The sequence below is a fragment of the Bubalus bubalis genome, chromosome 11 (assembly GCF_019923935.1).
Source record: "Bubalus bubalis isolate 160015118507 breed Murrah chromosome 11, NDDB_SH_1, whole genome shotgun sequence".
NCBI lineage: Eukaryota > Metazoa > Chordata > Mammalia > Artiodactyla > Bovidae > Bubalus > Bubalus bubalis.
In genome coordinates this window covers 14,738,605-14,759,259 of record NC_059167.1, presented here as the reverse complement: position 1 = coordinate 14,759,259, position 20,655 = coordinate 14,738,605, and the positions used below count along the sequence as shown (strand labels likewise).

General features: G+C 53.1%; 1 protein-coding gene across 3 annotated transcripts in view; it reads left to right on the top strand.

Moving 5' to 3' along the window:
• The window catches only part of TMEM63C (transmembrane protein 63C), a 76,722-nt gene that overhangs the window by 35,897 nt on the left and 20,170 nt on the right, over window positions 1-20,655 (top strand). For 2 of the 3 annotated variants that reach the window (XM_025295154.3, XM_025295152.3), the window contains exons 3-12: window positions 3,995-4,133; window positions 4,578-4,743; window positions 5,271-5,350; window positions 5,699-5,780; window positions 10,168-10,205; window positions 15,522-15,664; window positions 16,773-16,821; window positions 18,570-18,678; window positions 20,094-20,167; window positions 20,554-20,634. In XM_025295154.3, coding sequence (XP_025150939.1) covers window positions 4,594-4,743; window positions 5,271-5,350; window positions 5,699-5,780; window positions 10,168-10,205; window positions 15,522-15,664; window positions 16,773-16,821; window positions 18,570-18,678; window positions 20,094-20,167; window positions 20,554-20,634 — 806 coding nt within the window. In that variant the 5' untranslated portion in view covers window positions 3,995-4,133; window positions 4,578-4,593. The remainder of the gene's footprint in view (window positions 1-3,994; window positions 4,134-4,577; window positions 4,744-5,270; window positions 5,351-5,698; window positions 5,781-10,167; window positions 10,206-15,521; window positions 15,665-16,772; window positions 16,822-18,569; window positions 18,679-20,093; window positions 20,168-20,553; window positions 20,635-20,655) is intronic. The other variant, XM_025295155.3, reaches the window with a different exon arrangement.

The window sequence follows — 20,655 nt, the reverse complement described above, 5'->3', positions numbered from 1 at the left end:
AGCTATTTTAGGGTGGGGCAGAAATGGGATGCGAGGAAGGCCTCACACTTCCCTATCAGATAAAATGTGCAACTGAAGAGACCTGAGACTCCCAACTCACCAGCAACCTTAACATCCTCTCTTGCTGCCCCCCCGGGTCCAAAAAGCAGGGCTGACATTTACTTTTCATGTCCAGGAAGAGCAGAAGCAGCACCACCCACAGGCTGCAGTTTGAGGGTCCAGTAAAGTCCTTCCCTCACTCTCCATCTCTCCTTTTGCCTGTTGCAGAGCAGAGTAGGGATAAGGAGACTGGGAATGGTCCGGTCTGGGCCACTCATCTCACAAATAAGCTAATGACAGTGATCTTGGTGCTGGCTCATGTTGAGTGCATAGATTCCCAAGCACCATATGAAGGGCTTTGTGCAAATTATCTTATTTCATCTTCACAGTAACCCTGAGAGGCAGTTCTCTTATTATCCCCACTTTCCAGATTTGGAAACTGAAGCTCAGAGTGATGAAGTCACTGTCCAGGGTCACACAGCTAGCAAGTGTGGTTCTGGGACTTAAGCCGAGGCAATCTGGCTCCAGAGAGATGCTCTGAATAGCCAGCATCCCTGTGCTCTGCTATGAAATTCATGCTCAAAGAGAAGAGTTCCTTGATGCCTGCTGCACCAGGCAAATTGGTGCCCTGCTCTGTGCTCCTTTTAACACCCTCGGATTTCAAGTTTTATTATTTTGGGGGCTGATGCTCAGATTGCCAGAAAACATTCTGTCCTCTTTTTCACACACAAGAGCTAGCTCTACCTCCAGAATGCTCGCCTTCTGGAAAGAAGGGAGGACGAAGGTCCAGGCTTGGTGTAGGGGTGAGGAGAAAAGGTTGGGTGCTACTCTGTGTTTCCATGGCAATGCAACAGCCTCCCTCATTACTGCGTCTGCTTGCTGCTGAGAGAGCTGAGGACTGTAGTGAGGTGGGGGTGAGGCTGTCTTCTCTCGTTTCCTTCCTCACCTCCCCTTAAGGCTGGGCTGCAGATAAGCTGAAAGCCCGCACCTGACCCAACCTTGCTGGCTAGATTCCACCCCACTCTACATTTAGAAGCTAGAACCTTGTAGCTGGGTCCTCCCAGGCAGAATAGCAGTCTGGGCCAGGCCTCTCCCCAGATCCCAAAGGCTGTGAACTCCCTAAAGAGGAGGAACGTATGTTTGTACTTCCAGAGTCTGCACAGGGCCTGGCGAGAGTAGATGCTCAATGAATTCATGTTGAATGAATGAATGAACAAATGAAAGAACAGACCGGCGACCCATCTGACACTGCAGCCGCGAGTGTTCATTTTCACTTTCCCAAACCTCCGTGCTCTGTCTCCGCTCCGCGTCTTTGCCAATTCGGTTTCTTCTGCCCACGCTTCCCCACCGCACTGTGCTTTCAGGCACAGAGGTCACTTTCCCACAGAAGGTTGTGTAGACTCCTTGGCGAGTCCTCCCCATGGCCCCGGGCTAGGAGAGTGCTGGAGTTCAGAGACTATGCCTTGCGTGCTTGTGTCGCCCCAGTGAGTCTAGGAGCCTCATGCAGGTGGGAGCCATGTCTGCCAGGCTTCTAGAGCCTGGCATGATGCCTGGCTTATAGTAAGTATGCAGTCCTTCTTTTTGGAAGGTTGAAACGGAGGGAGAAAGGGGGCGGTTCTTTCGGAATAAGAGAGACAAACGTAGTGGGAGTTGATGAGTAAAAAGAAAGCATCCAGAACTCAAAACCTTCTTAGATCCAGATGGGAACCAGAGCTCTTCACAGCCCAGTGATCCCTTCCTGGGCTCATCACACACAGTATCAACCAAATAATAACAGTCTTGAGTCCTTGTGGTTGGACAGCAGCTCACCAAGCTCTTTCACATCCTTGGCCTGGTTCCAGTCCCCAGACAGCCCAGAGAAGGGCTTATAAATTATTCCCCTCCTTTTAAAGGTGCTGGGCAACTGGACAGCCACATACTCCCCCAAATGAGCTTAGACCCTTACTTCACACCATATGCAAAAATTAACTCAAAATGGATCACAGATTTTGACGTAAGAGCAGAAACTCTAAGAGAGAGAAACATCAAGGAAAATCTTTAAGATTTTGGGTTAAGCAGAGATTTCTTAGACACAGTACCAAAAGCATGACCCATAAAAGAAAATTGGATACATTGGACTGTCAAAATTTTTGACTTTGGTGCTTCAAAAGATACTCATGACAAAAATGAAAAAAACAAGCAAGACGGTGAAAAATTACTTGTGAAACACATGTATGATAAAGAAAGAGCATCTGGAGCTTAAAGGGGAGGAGAAGGGGTCTGGGGGAGGGTGCCACGAGCAAAGACAGCCTGGGTTCCTAAGTCTGGGGGACTCGCCACTGCGTCTGTTCTTTGCAGCACACCCGTGGCTGAGTTGGGCCGCCAGGCCTGACTGGGAGGCTCCCTGGAGAACTGATTCAAGTAGGCAAAATCTCTCCCCTAGGCCTTCAAACTTAATGGACGTGCCTGCCTCCTTTTTCCACCTGCTTCCTCAACAAGGGCTCCCCCTAGTGGCCACCGGCAGAACTGTCATTTCATGCCGCAGCTGACCTAGAGCCCGCGAAGGCTGAGATGTCGGCCCCATCCGCCAAGAGACCGCAGGAATGCCATAGCTTCTACTCTGACTCTCCAGCAGATGGCTTACTGTTTAAAATATATTGTGCTCAATATAAACTATTAATAATTGTACATTTGGCTAAACACGTTAGTGTGAATGTGTTAACCAGTGACCTGGGGTAATAAAATGGTGGGCAAATTAAGCAGACAGGCGAGCAGTAAGTAGGAAAACCCAACATCTGTCTCCATACCGGCCACTCCCATGTCATGTTTCCAATCGCTGCTCTGCATTGCAGACACACAGCCCACCGCCTGCCCAGCGTGTCCACGACCCAGCTCCCAGCCCCCCCGCCCTGCACCTCCCACCCAGCACGTCCTGTCTTTCCCATCCAATAACAGCACCTCCAGTTTTCCAGTTGCTTAGTCCACAAGCCTTAGTCATCCTGGACTCCTCTGTTTCATGTTCCTTATGCAGTCTATCAGCAAATCTGGTTGGCTCTACCTTCAAAATATTTCCAAAGTCTGACCCTCTTCTCACTGATTCACGGCTCCCATCCCAGTCCAGGCTTCCACTATCTCTTGCCTCGATTCAGTTCAGTTCAGTCACTCAGTCGGGTCCAACTCTTTGTGACCCCATGGACTGCAGCATGCCAGGCCTCCCTGTCCATCACCAACTCCTGGAGTTTACTCAAACTTATGTTCATTGCGTCGGTGATGCCATCCAACCATCTAGTCCTCTGTTGTCCCCTTCTCCTCTCGCCTTCAATCTTTCCCAGAAAGATCTCTTGCCTGGCTTGCCACAAATTCCTCCCAGCTGACCCCCTCTACTTGCCCTCACCCCCATTTAGTCTTAGTACAAGTGACCCCTTTAAACTATGAGTCACTTCATGTCCCTCTTTTGTTCAGGCACCCCCATGCCCTTCACTCTCCCCTGTCCAGCCACACTGACCCCTTAACTCTTCCTCGCTCCAGGCAAGCTTCCACCACCACACGACACCCCCCAACCCCACCCCTGCCACTCCATCCACCAACCCCAGGCTTTTGCTCTGCCTGCAGCACCCTTCCCACACAGCTGGATGGTCTGCTCCCTCTTCAAGTCTTTATTCAGACGTCATCCTCTTTGTGAGGCCTTCCCTAATCACCCTCTTTATAATCCTAATCTCACTCCCACCCCTGAACTGTCACTCCCCACAAGAATTCCATAAGGGAGGGTTTTGGTGTTTTTTTTTTGGTCTTACTATTAGTCTAGCACAAAGCAGTTGTTCACCAAATATTTGTTGAATGAACCAGCCTGCTTTTCTTGAACGGGAGTGAAGAATCTCTAGGGTGTGATGTAGTAGCCTGGAGCCAAAACAAGTGATATGTCCAAGCAGCTGCCGGTTCCCTCCAGTTTTCACTCACACTTTCCCCTCTTACCTAGGCCTGAAGAATGCGGATGACCCTGACCGTGAACCCTGCATCTGAGTCTCAGGCTTACTGCATTGGCTCACGACCCTGAAGGGGTGTTGATCTCTCTGGTCAAGTTCGAGGTGAAATAGCGAGTCCCTGTGGTGTGCCAGGTACTCCACATTCTTTCATTACTTAGTCTTAGAAGTGATTTGCCTTCCCTGGAAACTGGACCAGAGAGTCGTAAGATGATAAAGACAATCGTTAATGGCCCTGTCTGCACGGGTGTCCCGTGATGCGGTGGTTCCATCCTCTAAACTGAATATTTTCTCCCTGAGACCTTTGTGAGGTTTGTTCAAGAAAAACATCACAGAGGTGGAAGTAGGAAGGCCCACCAGATGTGCATTTACCAATGTATCTGGGCTATTCTGCCATCTCGGCCCTGGGTTTGAGGAAGTTGGTCTCTTACAGGACAGGCCTGCGTGCCGTCTGAGGGCTGAGCTTGCCTTGACCAGTTATAAGCTCAGCGTACCCCTCCCAGCTCCCCGACAGGCTTCTGTATCTTGCACAGTTTGGGGGAGGGGGGCCTCGAGTCTGACCTGGGGACCCCTCTCCAGCAGGGAGCCTCCCAGGATGACTGTCTTGCCGAGCAGCCTGAACATGGTGGGAAAGTCCCGGAACTTCACGGTGGACGACTGCTTCAACTCTCGGAACACTGTCCTAAAGGGGCAGCCCTTTGGGGGCATCCCTACTGTTTTGTTCCTCAACATCATCTTGTGGGTGGTGAGTGCTGGGCACTGCGGAGGGCAAACCAGAGGGGTCTCACCGGGGCACATGATCCAGCTTTCCCAAGGGATACAAGGGACCCCAGCTATCTGTAGCTGTGTCCCACCAGCCACAGCGCCGGGAACCATCTGAAGGTCAGCCTGCCCAGGGTGGCCCAGGGCGGGTGCACCTTGGAGAAGAGGGGTCTTTGGGTACAGCCAAATCCCTGATTCTCTTTCTTGCACCCTTATCCGAAGGTCCCCCCTTGGCCAGTGCCCTTGAGCTTCCCATCTGGCCCCTTGATGGTTTCTTCAAGGAGACCTCTCGTTCATTGTTCTAAACGTGCCATCTTCATTCAACCAACTCTGAGCAACCCCTCTGTGCCAGGATGCTGCTGGGCACTGGGCCTTGAAAAAGGCATGACCCCTACCCTGACAGAGCTGGCCACCCAGAGGGGAGCCCTTGGGGCCCTCACCCTTGGGAATGTAGGGGTGAGTCGAGGGGAAGGAGTGTGTGAACACTCTTGCCCCTTTCCTGGCCCGCAGGTCATCGTCTTGGTTTATTCCTTCCTCCGGAAAGCCGCATGGGACTACGGGCGCCTGGCTCTGCTGATACACAACGACAGGTGAGGAGGGGCTGGGGTGGGGATCCAGCTTCCTCGGGGCATGTGCTGCCGTGACCAGGACACGGCCCTGACCCGTGCCCAAGCTACACAGGTGTCAGCAGGTGGCATCTCATTACCACCCCCACCCCGCTCGTCCCTCCCAGCACAGAGGTGACTTCCGGAGGGCAGCCCTCTCTGGACCCAAGGCCACTCTTCTCAGGTCTCAGACAGTCTGGATCATGATTCCCCAAAATGCCCAGAGCTGGTGTGTCTGCTCCTGGTGGGAGGGGCCCTGGGAGTGGGCAAGACAGCGAGGCAGGAGCCTAAGAGCCTCCTCTCCTTGTCCACCTCCCCTTTCCTGGCCGGCAGCCTGACCTCACTGGTCTATGGGGAGCAGAGCGAGAAGACGTCCCCCTCGGACATCTCCCTGGAGATGGAGCACAGGGACAAGGTGGGTCCTGGGGGGCCGGCGCGGGGAGGGCGGGGGCTGGCACGCTGGCGCGGGGAGCGCGGGGGCGGGCGCGCTGGCCCTGGACAGGCGGCCCGGGCACGCGCAGGACGCGCCGGCTCGCGGGCAGGGGCCACAGCACGCGCTCCCGGCAGCCTGACCTCGGACAAACGCCTCAACCTTGCCAAGCCTGTTTCCCCAGCGGAAACACAGAGACTTGACCCCAGCTGCCTCCTAGGGTGCAAGAGAATGGTGGTAGGTAGGGCACAGAGGATAAAGGCAGCAAGGGGTCCCGCCACGCGACGGGGCGGAGCTAACGTGCTCTGCGTGGCGCTCAGGGCTGGGTGGTCTTGAGCGGAACTCAGAAGAGAGGTCTGGCTTGCCACCTCTACTCCTCACCCTCCGCTCACCCGTGGCTCCCACCCAGACAGCCCCGGGGTCACACACAGCCCCACGTCACGAAACCCAAAGGCCGCTCCTCGGTTCGCATCTCATCTCATCTCTCAGAGCCGCCTTCCCTTCTTGAACAGAGGAAAGCACTTCCGGCTGCTTCCGTGGCATCCTGCTCTCCGGGATTTCCCTCTGTCGGTGCCGCCTCCACGCCAGGAGACTCCCCAGCCCCAAGCCGTGTCATCCATACTCACTCACGACTTCAGTTCTACACGAAAGTGAAAGTGAAAGTCGCTCAATCGGGTCCCACTCTTTGCTACCCCATGGACTATACAGTCCATGGAATTCTCCAGGCCAGAATACTGGAATGGGTAGCCTTTCCCTTCCTCAGGGGATCTTCCCAACCCAGGGATCAAATCCAGGTCTCCCACATTCTTTACCAGCTGCACTACCACGAACCCCAAGAATACTGGAGAGGGTAGCCTATCCCTTCTCCAGCAGATCTTCCTGACCCAGAAATCAAACTGGGGTCTCCTGCATTGTAGGCGGATTCTTTACCAACTGGGCTATTAGGGAAGTCCCCAGTTCTACATGGATCCCTCCTAAATTCCTATCTCCAGCTAAACCTTCCTCTGAGCTCCGGCCCCATTTATCTAGTGGCCTTCAAAATATTGTAAGGGCGTTTCGGATTCAATATGCTGTGATTTTCATGCCCCACAACCACCTGTCCCTGGACCACTGGTCTCAGACTCTTCCCATCACCCACTCAGGTACGTGTTGCTGCTCTCATCCAGGCCCCTGAGCATGGCTGGCTTGTTACCTAATTGTGTTGCTTGCGCCTTCCCAGTTTCGTTTCTCTCCGCCTCTCCCACCATCCCTCAGTCCAGCTTCCATCAGTCTTTGGCTTGGGTGAGCATGGTAGCCTCTAACCAATTTCTTTTGGTCCACACATGCCCCCTACTCCATCCAGAGTGAACTCCATGAACAGGGACACAGGGTCCCCTGTGTAAGCTTTCAATGGCTTCCTAATGCTCTTGGAATCAACTGCCATGGGCTTGTGGTTGGGCCTCTTGCCCACCTGTCCCATCTCTCTTTTCCCTCCCGACTGCCCCACCCTCCACCACACTGGCCATCTTTCTGACCCTCCTTCTCGCCTCACGCCCGTCACCTGCTCTCCCCCTCCCCACTGGCCCCTCTCTGGCTAACACACCCACGCTCTGTTCAGATTTCAGCTCAAGCACCACTTTCCCGGGATCCTTGTCCACTCCTCTGGATCCCAATCTCTTGTTATAGCCTCATAGAAAACGCACTCCTTCTCTTCAGTGCTCTTAGCCCAGACTGTGACGATTCCCTGTTCTGCGATCAGTCAAGTGTGCCCACTTCCCCCCTCGAGACCAGTGTCGTCTGGTCTCACTTGCCATTGTCCCAGCACCTGGTCCACCCTGCCATGTCATTAGTATCTGATACATATTTGCTGGAGACAGGGAGTAGGTAGAGCCCTATTCCTTCCATTTTCATCCCTCCAAGAGACCCAGTCCCTTTCCTTGCCAAGACCTGCCCCAGGCCAGGCTGGGAGCCTCAGACAGTTCGTGTCTTGGAGGTTTCCTCTGTCGAATGAGGTCACACCTACCTTGCAAGGTGATTCTCATATTTACCTTTGGAAACATCGCTTTGCCTTTGTAGTGTTTTTTTCCTGCACAGTGACATTTTATTTTAAAAATATCTAGAAGATAAATCATTATGGCAGCAGTGGGGCAGTCAAACAGATGAGGGTATAAATTTCACACAGAGGGAAAGTGTGGTGAGGGGTCCCAGGCAGGCTGCGAGCCCCTAGCCTGGCTGAGCGGCATGAGTGAAGCCAACCGGTCTTCCCATAGTGCCGTGAGCAAGTCGGGACAGGCGTGGCAGGATCGGGGAGGATGGGGCCACCAAGGTGGGTGGACTGACCACTGTCACTCAGTCTTTCCAGCTGAGCAGGCTCCTGGGAGCCTGTGACCATTTCCTCAGGGTGGGGAGAAGAGAGAAGATACGTCTGCTTCTTAGGCCCGCTGTTTAGCTGCAAAGGTTTCAGAATGGTTTATGCCTTTCAGAGCTATGGTGTGTATGCAGGGAAGTGTGTCTGTGAGAGAGAGAGAGAGAGAAAGCGAGAACGGATCCACAGCTGTGTCCGTGCACTCTGCACGAGTTTATAGACCACACTTCCACTCACGACCTCTGCCCTTTCACTGGTGGCCTCCGCTCCACACAACCACGAGGGTCTGTCAGCAAGCCTGCCTGCTGTCTTAATGAACTGAGAGCTGGCCCAACGGTGGGTGGTGGGGAAAGGCTCTCCATGTGGGGAGGGGTGGTCAGCCTTGAGAGTCAAGCCCAGTCTTGTCTAGCAGTTCACCCCCTGCCTGGGACTTGCCCAGTCTCCGCTGCCACCATCGTACCCTGTCCCTTCATTGCTCTGCCTCATACCCAGGCCTTTATCCCTGTTTAGTTCCCTAGGTCATAGCTAGGGGAACGATTCCCCTGACAGGCATTCCCACTGTCAACACACCCAACACAGCGAGGAGGCCTGGAAGGTGGGCCTTACGCCGAAGGTAGCGAGGAACTTCCTTTTGTTTCGTGTTTACCAGCCTGTCCTTGCTTCCTTTTGGGAAATGTGTTGTTCTTCAGTCGCTCAGTCGTGTCCATCTCTTTGTGACCCCATGGACTGCAGCACACCAGGCTTCCCTGTCCATCACCAACTCCTGGAGCTTGCTCAAACTCATGTCCATCAAGTCGGTGATGCCATCCAGCCATCTCATCCTCTGTCACCCCTTCTCCTCCTGCCTTCAATCTTTCCCAGCATCAGGGACCTTTCCAAAGAGTCAGCTCTTCGCATCAGGTGGCCAAAGTATTGGCACTTCAGCTTCAGCAACAGTCCTTGCAATGAATATTCAGGGTTGATTTCCTTTCAGATTGACTGGTTTGATCTCCTTGCAGTCCAAGGGACTCTCAAGAGTCTTCTTCAGCACCACATTTCGAATACCTATTCTGTAATCCACGTGGTTCAACTGAAAAGGGAGGCTGCCCAGTTCACTGATGTGCTCATGACCCAAATGGGGTCAATCAGGAACTGCAACCTTTTCTAAGGTTTTGCCAAACCCTCCGGAATCTCAGAAGCAAGCATGCATCAGAGCAACTTAACTAGCTGCCACATCTGGTGGCTTTTACAGCCATGGCCCTCTACCCATCTTAGCACACAGTTCCTAAGCTGACCCCTCTCCAGGCTTCCCCCTGCCCCGAGTCTCTGGCCAAGGCCACCTTTTCCCGTCACCCGGAAACTCCAGACAGCAAGACCCTGGGAGAAAGGCATTATCGACAGGACTCTCAGGTGCAGAAGAAGAAACCAGCTCCCGCTCACAGTTATAACAAAAGGGTGATGTGTGGCTTGAGTGTGGAGAAAGTAGAAGTGTCTGTTTCAGGTCCAGCTGGATCCAGGAAGTCCAGCATTGCCACCAGGATCCCTCTCTGGTCCTTCTTCGTCTGACTGGGCTTTTTTCTCAGGCAGACTACTGTGTGTGGCATCAGAGACTCACCAAGCCCCTCCAGGCTGCCTGGTGTTGACCGAGAGGCAAGAACCCAGAAGAAGCCATGCCATGTCAATTCCCTTAAGGGCACTCTGTTTGGCCCCACTTGGGTCAGGCTCCTGTTGGTCAACTGGCAGAAGCCTTCTTGAGGGACAGCCCACTGGGCCACATGCCTGGGGGAGGGGCATTTCCCAGAGGGAAGCAATGAGAAACAAACAGAAAGCAACTGATGTCCACCCCAGAGTGCCTTCTCTCCCTCCAGTCCAAGGCCCCCCCCCAGGCCCCCACTTCCTGTCACAGGATGCCCGACTTCTGGAAAGACATCCCCCTCAGCACCAATTCCCGTCCGGACCTTGCCTGGGGAGGAAGCCCCGGACACTGCCTGGCTGGCTTGGACGTCCCAGCGCTGGGTTTCTCACACTTTCTCTCCTTTCCCCCCCCAGGGCTTCTATTCCTGGTTTTTCAACACCATCACCATGAAGTAAGTGCTTGAATTTTCTGAGCCGCGGGGCCTCATCTGCTGGAGGGTGGGGGGCGGGCCTTCTTCCCCACAGGACCGGACCTGGGGCCCGAACTCCGTGCGCCAGCCTCCACTCCCCACTCCCGGCCGCCCCCCACAGCGCAGCCCGGGGAGGGGGGGGGGGAAAGGATGCTTTCCAGTTGGTGAAATGGGAACAGGGGGGTGCCCGCAGCCCGTTTTCCCTCTGCCACAGTTCCCAGGAAAGGACCCCTTTCACAGGCTTGTAAAAATGCTTTTATGAAGGCCACACGAGGAAAAAGAAGTCCTTCCCATGTGTTGTTTGCTTTTCTCTTGTGAACGTCATTCCTCGTATTTGCCGAGATGGAAAAAACCAAAACCACTGGAGAGAAGGGCAGGCCTTGTCTCCCAGCCTCTGTGCCCACTCTGGAGGGATAACCCCTGGCCCATGGCATCTTCTGGATCTCTTTAGTGTCAGATGCCCTTGGCAAGGAGAGAGACCACCCCCCCCGGCCTGTCATCCCCTAATTGCCTCATCCCAACCAGTCTCTGACTCTTATCAGAGCTCTCTATCTCTACTGCATGAACACGTATGTGCGTACACACTTACTTGTGTACACACAGCTCTGTCTCCACCTCAGAGCCCTGTATGTTCCTGGGTGCTCCCTAAATAGCTCCCATCCAGCCTGCTCTTCTCGTCCTTTGACCCCCCTCCTCCAGGGTCCAGCCTTGCCTGGGGTGCCTGCCTTAGGGGGCTGCCTAACTGCTCCTCAGAGGCCACTGCACAGGGGTCCGCCTGGACCTGCTCATTTGGTTCTTTGCCAAGGCTCTTAGAGTGTCTTCCATCGTGTGTCTCCACGTCCACCATTCAAGAGCCTTGCTGGGAGCATTCAGATATTGCCCCCAGACCCCATCCCAACCCACACAAGCCACACCGGAGCACCTCTCTTTCCCCAGACCTGGGACCCCCACAGGGGTGCGGGGCATCCTGACTGGCCCTTGGGAATCCAGAGCTGGCCTTGGGACTGGCAGTCTCTGGTGTTTGAGCCCCAGCCCTGATGGAGGACTCCCCATGGCCTTGGCCTTTCGTCTTCCTTTATCTTTTGCTGGAGTCCCCAGGAAGTGATACAACTAGTTTGTGTGGGGGTTGGGACCCTTAGCCCCATGTTGGGGAGTGGAGGGAAGACTTTTATTTCTTGGCACTTTCTCTAGTTTTGCTTTATTTTGAAAAGCATGTGCAAGCTTGCATAAATGCAGTTTCATTAAGAGAAACATGAAAGTTCACCTGCAGTCTCTCATCCATTTCATGACCCTCCCTTCCTGCAGAAGCCAAAGTCCCAGGGCACAAAGCCCACTCAGTCTAATCAAAAACACAAAGGTTAACCAGACCCATGACACAGAACTTCTCACAGGAAGCACATAACTGCTGTGCAAAAGGCATTTGGGAAAATGAGAACTTAATTCCAACGTTGGGGTTCGGAAGAAGCATGGTTTTGAGCGAGGCCTTGAAGAATGGGAAGAATTTTGGTCATTGTGATATGGAGGGCCCAATCAGAAATTAAGGACTCTTGGGGCAAAGATTTGAGGTGGAGATGGCAGAGAGTGTCCAGAGATGGTAAATCTTGTGGTGTGCTAGAAGCAGGAGTACATAGAAAGAGACGAGATAAAAGACTGGGCCGGAAGGATCAGTGGGAATCTTGACTGCCATCCCGAGAATCTTGGCTTTTGATTTAGAGGCAGCAGAAAGACAGTGCCTGTTTTTGAGCAGGAAACTCAGGATGATGTCTGTTTGTAGGCAGAAGTTTGAGGGGTGAATGGCAGTTGGAAGAGGCCAAAGGCAATGCAAGCAGCTAAGAAGGCTTTCCCAGTGTCCAGGTGAGAGGTGGTGATGACCAGGGAATTGACGTCGAGGAGACATGGGAGGGGAGGCTCTGGGCGACTGTCAACGGGTCGTGGTTTCCACCTGGCTTCCACCTGGTTAGGAAAGAGGGAGAAGTCGAGGTCTTGTTTCTGGGAAGGGCGGTGATACCATTAGGTGGAAGGTGAGAAGATAAAATGAGTTGGGAAATTGATAACACAGAACCAGGACAAGTATGGGAATTGATGGTCAAGCTATTGAAAAACAGAAATAAAGCTTAGGAGAAAGGTTGGAGCTGGAAATTTAGATGGGATATGGGAGCAAAGAGGTTGTGGTTGAAGTCGTGGGAGCAGATGGTTCACCCAAGGGAGCAAGATAAGAAAGGATGTGAGGGAGAGAATAGCTGGGGCAGGAGGAAAAGGCAGCATCCTTTAGGGCAGCAGCTCGCTGTAACCAGGCAGGCACGAGGCTCCAGACATGGTGTGCTCTGCAGCCTCCAACCCCGTGAGCTGGACTAGAACGAGTACTCAGGAAAGGAAGTCGACTTTGAAGACTTGGGTCTCCCCTGGGAGGGCAGGTCCAGCATGAGGAGACGTCCAAGGAGTAGAGGCTGAGAAAGGACGTCACCTTTTTTCAAGAAGTGGGTGGGACAGGGACGTAAGGATATTGGGTGGAACTCGAAGGGAAGCTGGTGAAGGAGTAGATGCTTGAGGAGCTTCTCGGGTTTTTCTAAGACTGAAACATGGGCACTTGAACGTGGCTGTCGTTGAAAGGGAAGAAGTTGGGGTGGCTGTAGAGAGAGAGGAGGTATTAAAGGTGAAAGAGAAGGATGCCAGGTACAGCGAGTCTCCAGTAAGAGGTAGAGGACAGGAAGCGATTTGAGCAGAGACAAGAATTCATCATGAGTAGGAGAGAGGGTGGTGCCTGGAACGTCATGGGGGCTGCACTTTAAAGAGTGGTGGGAAGAGGACAGAGTTGAATAGAGGAATATAGATAGGCTCAAAAATTCAGGCTTCCCTTAGAACTGTAACATAGGCTGCTGAGTATAGCCTGGGTTTTCCGGTGCAGATGGAGCAATGAGCCCAGTAGGGGCAGAGGGAATTGCTAGTCCAGAAACGAAATTCTTGTGTTCTCGGTCCCATCCAGCCCTCTGCTCTCACTATTTGATTGGAGGCTCTCACCATGCCTCAGGCACACTATATCATGTGAGCAGATCTGGGCACCCCAAGCCTGCAGGGGGATATTCCTCCCATTCTCCCTTCTCACCACTCCTCATCCACCCCATTCTTGGGATTTAATTCTCAAATGCAGGGCAGGAAGTGTTTTAACAGCTTGAAGTTTAAAAAAAAGGTTGAGAGCTCTAAATTACTGAAATGGTGATATTGAAAGCCTTGAAGATATGCTGTACATTGTAGTATTGTTGAAAAATAAATCTGAATATTGGACTGGATGTTATAAGTTGCATACCACCTTCAAGTCTGATCAGAGGGCAAGGGTGAGTAAACTATGGTACGTGCACAAGTGGCGGGGCAGGTGTGCACCTTGGGGCTAAGTGTGAACTAATAATCCACAAACAGGCCATTGTCACCATTATTACTGTGCAGTCATAAAAATATTTAGACAAAATGTTAAACTGTTAGAAAACACTTAAGATTAAATGCGGAGAAGGCAATGGCACCCCACTCCAGTACTTTGCCTAGAAAATCCCATGGACGGAGGAGCCTGGTGGGCTGCAGTCCATGGGGTCGCTGGGAGTCGGACACGACTGAGCGACTTCGCTTTCACTTTTCACTTTCATGCATTGGAGAAGGAAATGGCAACCCACTCCAGTGTTCTTGCCTGGAGAATCCCAGGGACGGGGGAGCCTGGTGGGCTGCCATCTCTGCGGTCGCACAGAGTCAGACACGACTGAAGTGACTTAGCAGCAGCAAGAGTAAATGTGAAATGAAAGAAAGTGGGAAAAAAGTGAAAGTGTTAGTCGCTCAGTTGTGTCTGATTCTTTGTGACCCCACGGACTGTAGCCCACCAGGCTCCTCTGTCCTTGAAATTCTCCATGCAAGAATACTGGAGTGGGCAGCCATTCCTTTCTCCAGAGTATCTTCCTGACCCAGGGATCGAACCCAGGTCTCCCACGTTGCAGGCAAGTTCTTTATCATCTGAGCCACCAAATGCTGTTTATACTACAGTCACTAAGGTAAACCAGTAATATAATAAGAAACTAAAGGAAATTGACCAAAATGATTAATACCCATTGTCTTAGGTTTGATGCGATTGTAGGCGAATGATTTTCTTCTTTCGTATTTTCCAAAGTTTCTATTATAAGCATGTGTTGCTTTTAAAATTTTTAACTGGAGTTAAGAAACATGCAGAGACGTGCCCAAAAAATAGATATCCAGCTCAGTTATCACCACCTCCCTCCTGATAAAAAAAAAAAAAGAGCATTGCCAAGACCCCAGAAGCTCTCCTCCTGCACCCTCCCAATCTCCTAGCACCTCCCTGCTCTTCAGAGGGAACCAGCATCCTGACTTCTAACTCTTCAGTTCAGTATTGCCTGTTTTTGAACTTTGTATGTAATGATATGGCATGTATTGTTTGTGTGTGTCCTCCTTCACTCAACATTACGTACGTGGAGTTCAGCTGTGGTCATCCATTTTTATCTGTGTATAGTGTTACATTACGTTCATGCATAATGTGATGTATGCAGCTCAGTGCGTGTGTACTTCATTCTTGTGTCCATCCCACCTTTGATAGACATTTAGGTTCTTTCCAGTTCGGGGCCATTACAAATAATGCATCTCTGAGATTCTCATCCTTGTCTCTTAGTGCCCATGTGCATGTATTTCTGTTGGTTTTAAACCTAGGAGTAGAATTGTTAGGCCATAGGGTGTACATATAGATGATTTCTATAGATAATGTCAACTGTTATCCAAAGTGGCCATGCCAGAGTCAGTACCCATGAGTGTGAGAGAGCTCCCAGCACCCCACACCCTCACCAGCACCTCCTCCCAGAACCTTCCTCACCAACTTTCCAACGCTGACCAGTCTGGCAGTATGGAGTGATAGCTCATTGTCGTTTGAAGTTTTTAGCTCATTGTGGTTTTTAAGGAGCAGCTTTTTGAAAAATAGGATGAATCTTGTTATCACTAACGGTTTGTTCAGTACCTGTACCATGGCCAGCACTAGGAATGTTTGAAGAAGCAATAAAAGAGGGAATCAATGTCTGATTTAAGAGTGCTTCTGGATTCCCAAGTGCGTTATCTGCAGCCTCTTTCTTTGTTACGCCTGTGAAATTCAGTGAAACCCATTTCGGGCCTAACAAGTTTTGAGAAGAGGGATGTTTCTGAAGATGAAGACACGGGCATGGGGCGGTCATTTCCTCGCCCTTTGCTCCCTCTGCCCCTGACTTGAGTTTTGGCCACACTGGCCCCTGAGCAGTGTCCCCATCTCTGTGTCTCCTCCAGGAATGAAGATCTGATTAGCAGGTGTGGAGACGATGCCCGGATCTACATCATGTTCCAGTACCACCTCATCATCTTTATCCTCATTCTCTGCATCCCCTCCTTGGGCATCATCTTGCCTATCAACTACACTGGAGATGTTCTGGGTATGTGGAGCTCTGTGGACCCCGAGCCCAGCCCGCTAGACCTAAGAGGCAGCCCAGCTGGCGGGACAGAGCTTGGGGCTTGGGCATCTCAAACTCTAACTTCTAGTTGCACTTCTCAGGATTAGTTATGGGACCTTAGGCAACCCCTGCTTCTGGTTCCCTCACGTGGAAACCACAGGCGATACCTCTCTGGGTACCAATTTGGCCCAGGGTCTGGCGCAGAGAAGGCAGATAGTGTAAGTCAGTCTAAAACCGAATGTTTATCCATGATCCATGACCCACACTGTGCCTGGCCAGGTGTTCATGGAGGCCTTGTTATGGCGTGTGACCCACTGCCAAGATCCCTGGACCGGATCTCTGGCTGTACCCACTCCGGTGGACGCAGCGTCGTAGGGGCAGAATTTCTCATCTGGAGTCCATCAACATTTCTCCTAACAGGGTAGATTTTGACACAGTAGTGTGGTGGGTGAGGAGGGTTGGCCTTCAGAGACTGAAAACTTATGGTTCCCCACCGTTTACCCACGTCTGCTTCCCAGAAGATTATTTCATCTTACACAGTGTCCCCAGGCCTCGGTTTCCTCAGCGGTCATAGGGATAAAGACGATGCACGTCACGTGCTTCGCACGCTGCCTGTAGTGGGTGCTCAGTGAATAGCAGCCAGAATTTCACTAGTGAGCGCAGACACAGAGCTGAACGAGGGCCGTACAACTAGGTGGTGTGTAAATGTCCAGATGGCACCAGGTGTGTGCTGATCACTCAGGTTTCCACCTGTTTCTCCTTGGCCACTGGTGCTCGAGCCGAGTTGCTCAGTCGTGTCTGACTCTTTGCAACCCCGTGGACTGCAGCCCGCCAGGTTGCTCTGTCCATGGGGGCTCTCCAGGCAAGAATACTGGAGTGGGTTGCCATTTCTTACTCCAGGGGATCTTCCCAACCCAGGGATGGAACTCATGTCTCTTGCATCTCCTGCAACAAGCTCTGGGGAACTAAAAGGAAGCTCAGGAAGTAGGCAAGCGTTTCTAGGCCCCAGGCATTCACTCGGGAACTCTAGGGTCTGGTGCCCAACCAGTCGAGGAGCCAGGCTTGAGGTTGGCAACCTTCTGTCTTTCAGACCGGGATAGTCACTTTGGCCGGACCACCATTGTCAATGTCTCCACAGAGTAGGTACCTGATCCTCTTACCTCCCATTCTACTGGCTGGGGCAGGGGAGGCGGTGGATGTTGGTGGGGAGAGGTGGTCTGACAGTGAGTCTAAAACATGGGCTCCTCTTTGCTGATGAGAAAGGCCTGGTTTCTTTGGGAACCCAGGTCCCAAGTGGGATGCCAGACACTGCCTTCTCTTCGTGAGAAGTGTTCTTGGTGCCTCCGTGTCCCCATCTCTGTAATGGATGGAACTAGCTAAACCAGTCACTCCTGAAGTCCCAGCAAGGTGGTCCTCTTTGCTTGGTTATGTCTAGCTCCCGATAGGCAGAAGCACTGTAGTAAGTGGAGGTTTAAGGTACTGCTTCCTCTGCCCACAAAAGAGTTCAGCTCAGGCCTTAAGGAATTGAGTGAAGCACAGACCTGATGCCCGCGGCCACGAGACTAAGGACCCAGAGGAGCTGGGTTCCTGCCCCGGCTCTGCCGTTAGCCGGCCCTGGGTCTGGGGCAGAGCACCCTGCTGTGAGCTTCATCCCTCGTCCGTGGTGGCGGAAAGGCTGTTGGACATGAGCTCTAAGGCCCCTCCAGCCCTCATGGTTCAGGAGCCTGTGGACGTTAACGTCAGCCAACCCCTCGAGTGGCCAGAGCAATCTGTAGGACCCAGACGCAGCCCTGCTGGTCTCGGCTGAGACAACAGGCCCCCCAGGGCTCATGGCTGGCTTCCTGACAGAGCCGAAGCAGCCTTTCCAGCAGGTGTGAGTGAGCTTGTGCGCTCCTAACCCCACCTCCCTTTACCCCACCCCATCTTCTGACCCTGCACCCCTGCAAACCCCACCAAACTCCAAAAGCACCAGAAAGGCTGGGACCCCTTTCGCCAGCTCCGCCCCGGGTGCTGGAGGCGCCAGAGCAGAGCTTAAACAGCTTCTCCCTGGCCAGTCGCTGGTATAAGTGCGGTGCCCACAACTTCCAACAAGAAATGAAGTCTAATAGGGCGGCCAAGAGCCCCTTCAACTTTCCTAAATCCAGAGAGCTGGAGCGTCCCTCAGGGACCATGTCACCTTGCCCTCTCTGAGAAAACTGAGGAGAGAGGCATTTAGCCAGATGGGGAAAGTTAAGTGAAAGGCCAGGCGGAGGAGGTGGGGCGGGGGAACAGTGATGAGATATTTTGAAGCCAGGCAGCCTCTCTGTCCTCAAACTGTACCAAATAAGGCGGGCCCTGTTTCTGAGCAGCCTTCCTGGCCTGGTGCCTTGGGACAGCCTCACGTGAGTGCAGAGCCCTGGGACCCAAACACTTCCTGCCCCAGGGAGGTGAGCCGAATCTGCAGGCCCTCCTTTCTGCAGGCCTGCTCTGCTTGGCCTCATGGTCAGCTGTGCAGTGGCAGGGGGTGTGGGGGGTGGGCAGGGGTATGAAGAGTGTAAGTGCTTCTGCAGTTCTGGGCTCCCCTCCTGGGACCGCCACGGCCAAGAGTAGCCTTGGGCAGGCACTCTGGCCCTCGTTTCCCTACGAGTAAAACAAAGACATTCACAGCACCACGCTCACACGGTCCAAGAGTCTAGTGAGAAAATGTACACAGAGCATCTGCTCCCACCCTGGGTCTGGCATATAGTGAACACTCGAGCAACGCTAGCCTTCATTCGTTGGAGTGGACAGCCCCTTCTCCATCCCCTTCCAAGGTGCCTGAGTGTCTGGAGGCACTGGAGGGTGGCCCTTGGGAGGTGGGAGGAGGTGGGGTGGGGGTCTCACGCCTTCCGTGTCTCATTCTTGGCAGGAGTAAGTTCCTGTGGCTACACAGCATCTTCGCTTTCTTATACTTCATCACCAACCTTCTCTTCATGACTCATCACTGCTTAGGATTTGTGCCCAGGAAAAGCTACACGGTGAGTAAGTGAAAAGAACTACCAGGACCATGCCCTCTCACCTAGAGCCCCTCCCCCTGCCACCCCCCCAAAGCTGGACCATCCCACTCCCAGCCTTCAGAAGCATCCCAGCTTGTAGTGGTCTGCACAACAGGCAGTCTTGCCCGAGCAGGGAGGCCTCCTCTGCTTATCCCTGGGAATTGTCACCTGGCACATCTGTCTGGGCTGTGAAACCACTGAGACCCTTCCAAACCAGCTGGTGAATAGCTGCCCCCAAGTACGTCCTCCTGCTACACCCCTGCTGCCCTGGACCCTCTCCAAGGACCCCTGGATCTCCCCACCACTGGAAAACTGAAGGCTTAACTGTGGTGGGGGTGACCTCCATCTTCAGTGGCCAGTGCTCCCAGTGGGTAGATACTTTGACTACTTTGCCCACTCTTGCATCCAACTCCTGTCCCTTCTACCATCTCCCTGAGGTCAGAAACGCATGGGCTGCCTCTTTGTGTTCTCACTGTCTTGGTTTGTATTTCTCCCATCCCACCTCCCAAGCAGAACCTGGGACAAGGGTTTGAGTAGCATTCACTTATTTGTGAGGTGATCCCAGGAAGGACCACTAGGCAGGTAGAGTCTCCTAGAGGGAAGGAAGATGACAGATAAAAGAGAAATGGGCTCCTTCAAGCCTTTCATCCTAAAGGACAGATTCCCTTTACCCCACCCCAGAACACAATTGCACACACCCCAGAATGCAATTGCACACACCCCTGAAAGGTAACCCCGAATGTCTCAGCCTGCCAGGTGGCTTGGACACTCCTGGCCCATCTGGATTCGGCCACATCAGCTTTCTGTCTTGTCACCAGAAGCTTCCACCCAGACTCCCCTCTCTAGCAGGACAGTTTACAGATGCTTGCCATGAGGCGATGGCTCAGGAAGACATGTCCCACTCACAGAGTAACATGTGAACTTCGAGGGACTTCCCCATTCCCTCCCCACAGTCCAGCTCACGTTCCAACTCCCCATCCCCAGTCTGATGATAGGGATGTCTCCTCGAGGTGGGCATCACGTGGAACAGTGGAGACCGGAGGTCAGCAAGACAGCATGAGCTGCCCTTGCAGGTCATGGAGCTCTGGTCCTCCCTGAGCCCTCCACCTCTCCGTGCAGCCTCTGACTCTTCCTCCCCTGACTACAGCCATCCATGGCAAGGGGTCTCCCGGTGTGGGGGGGCAGGCGGAGCACAGGTCACAGGATGCACAGAGGTGTAGCTTGCCTGCCTGCTGACCTCAGGGACGTGGGCTGGGTGGGGAAGCTGGCACCTGGCTTACCCAGCAAGGAGGCAGCCTGATGTGAGTACACAACCTGCTCCAGGTGGTTGAGGCCACTGGAAGACCCAGGATTCCTGTGCGAGCAATCTTCTTTCTCCACTGACCTTCCCCACCTAGGTCACCAGGACACTAATGATCACCTATGTCCCCACGGACATCCAAGACCCAGAGATCATCATTAAGCATTTTCAGTAAGTGGGGCGGGGTGGGCTGAGGCATGGATGGCCTCCCGGTCACCCTTCAGCCGTGGTGCCCAGTCTAGAACAGGTCATCTTATCTTGTGGCTCCTTCTGTGACCTGAGTTCCAAACCCTAGAAGCTAATTATCTGTCCGTGAGCAGCAATGTCCAGCTCTGGTCCCTGGCCCTGTTCTGTGTCATCTGGGAAGGATGCGGCAAATCTCTCATTAACAGGGATCAACCCTGATGTCCAGGCTTAGGAGCCGGGGGTGGATTCTACCACCCAAGCACCGGGAACCCCTGGGAGCTATGCCCCTCAGCCCTGTGGACTGTAGCTCTAGGGAAAGGGGAAGTCCCCAGCCCCGCAGGCTGGCTCATCATCTTTGTTCCTGGCTTCAGCGAGGCCTACCCAGGGTGCATAGTGACCAGAGTCCACTTCTGCTATGACGTCAGGACCCTGATTGACTTGGACGATCAGAGGTGAGGCTTCGGCGAGACCTG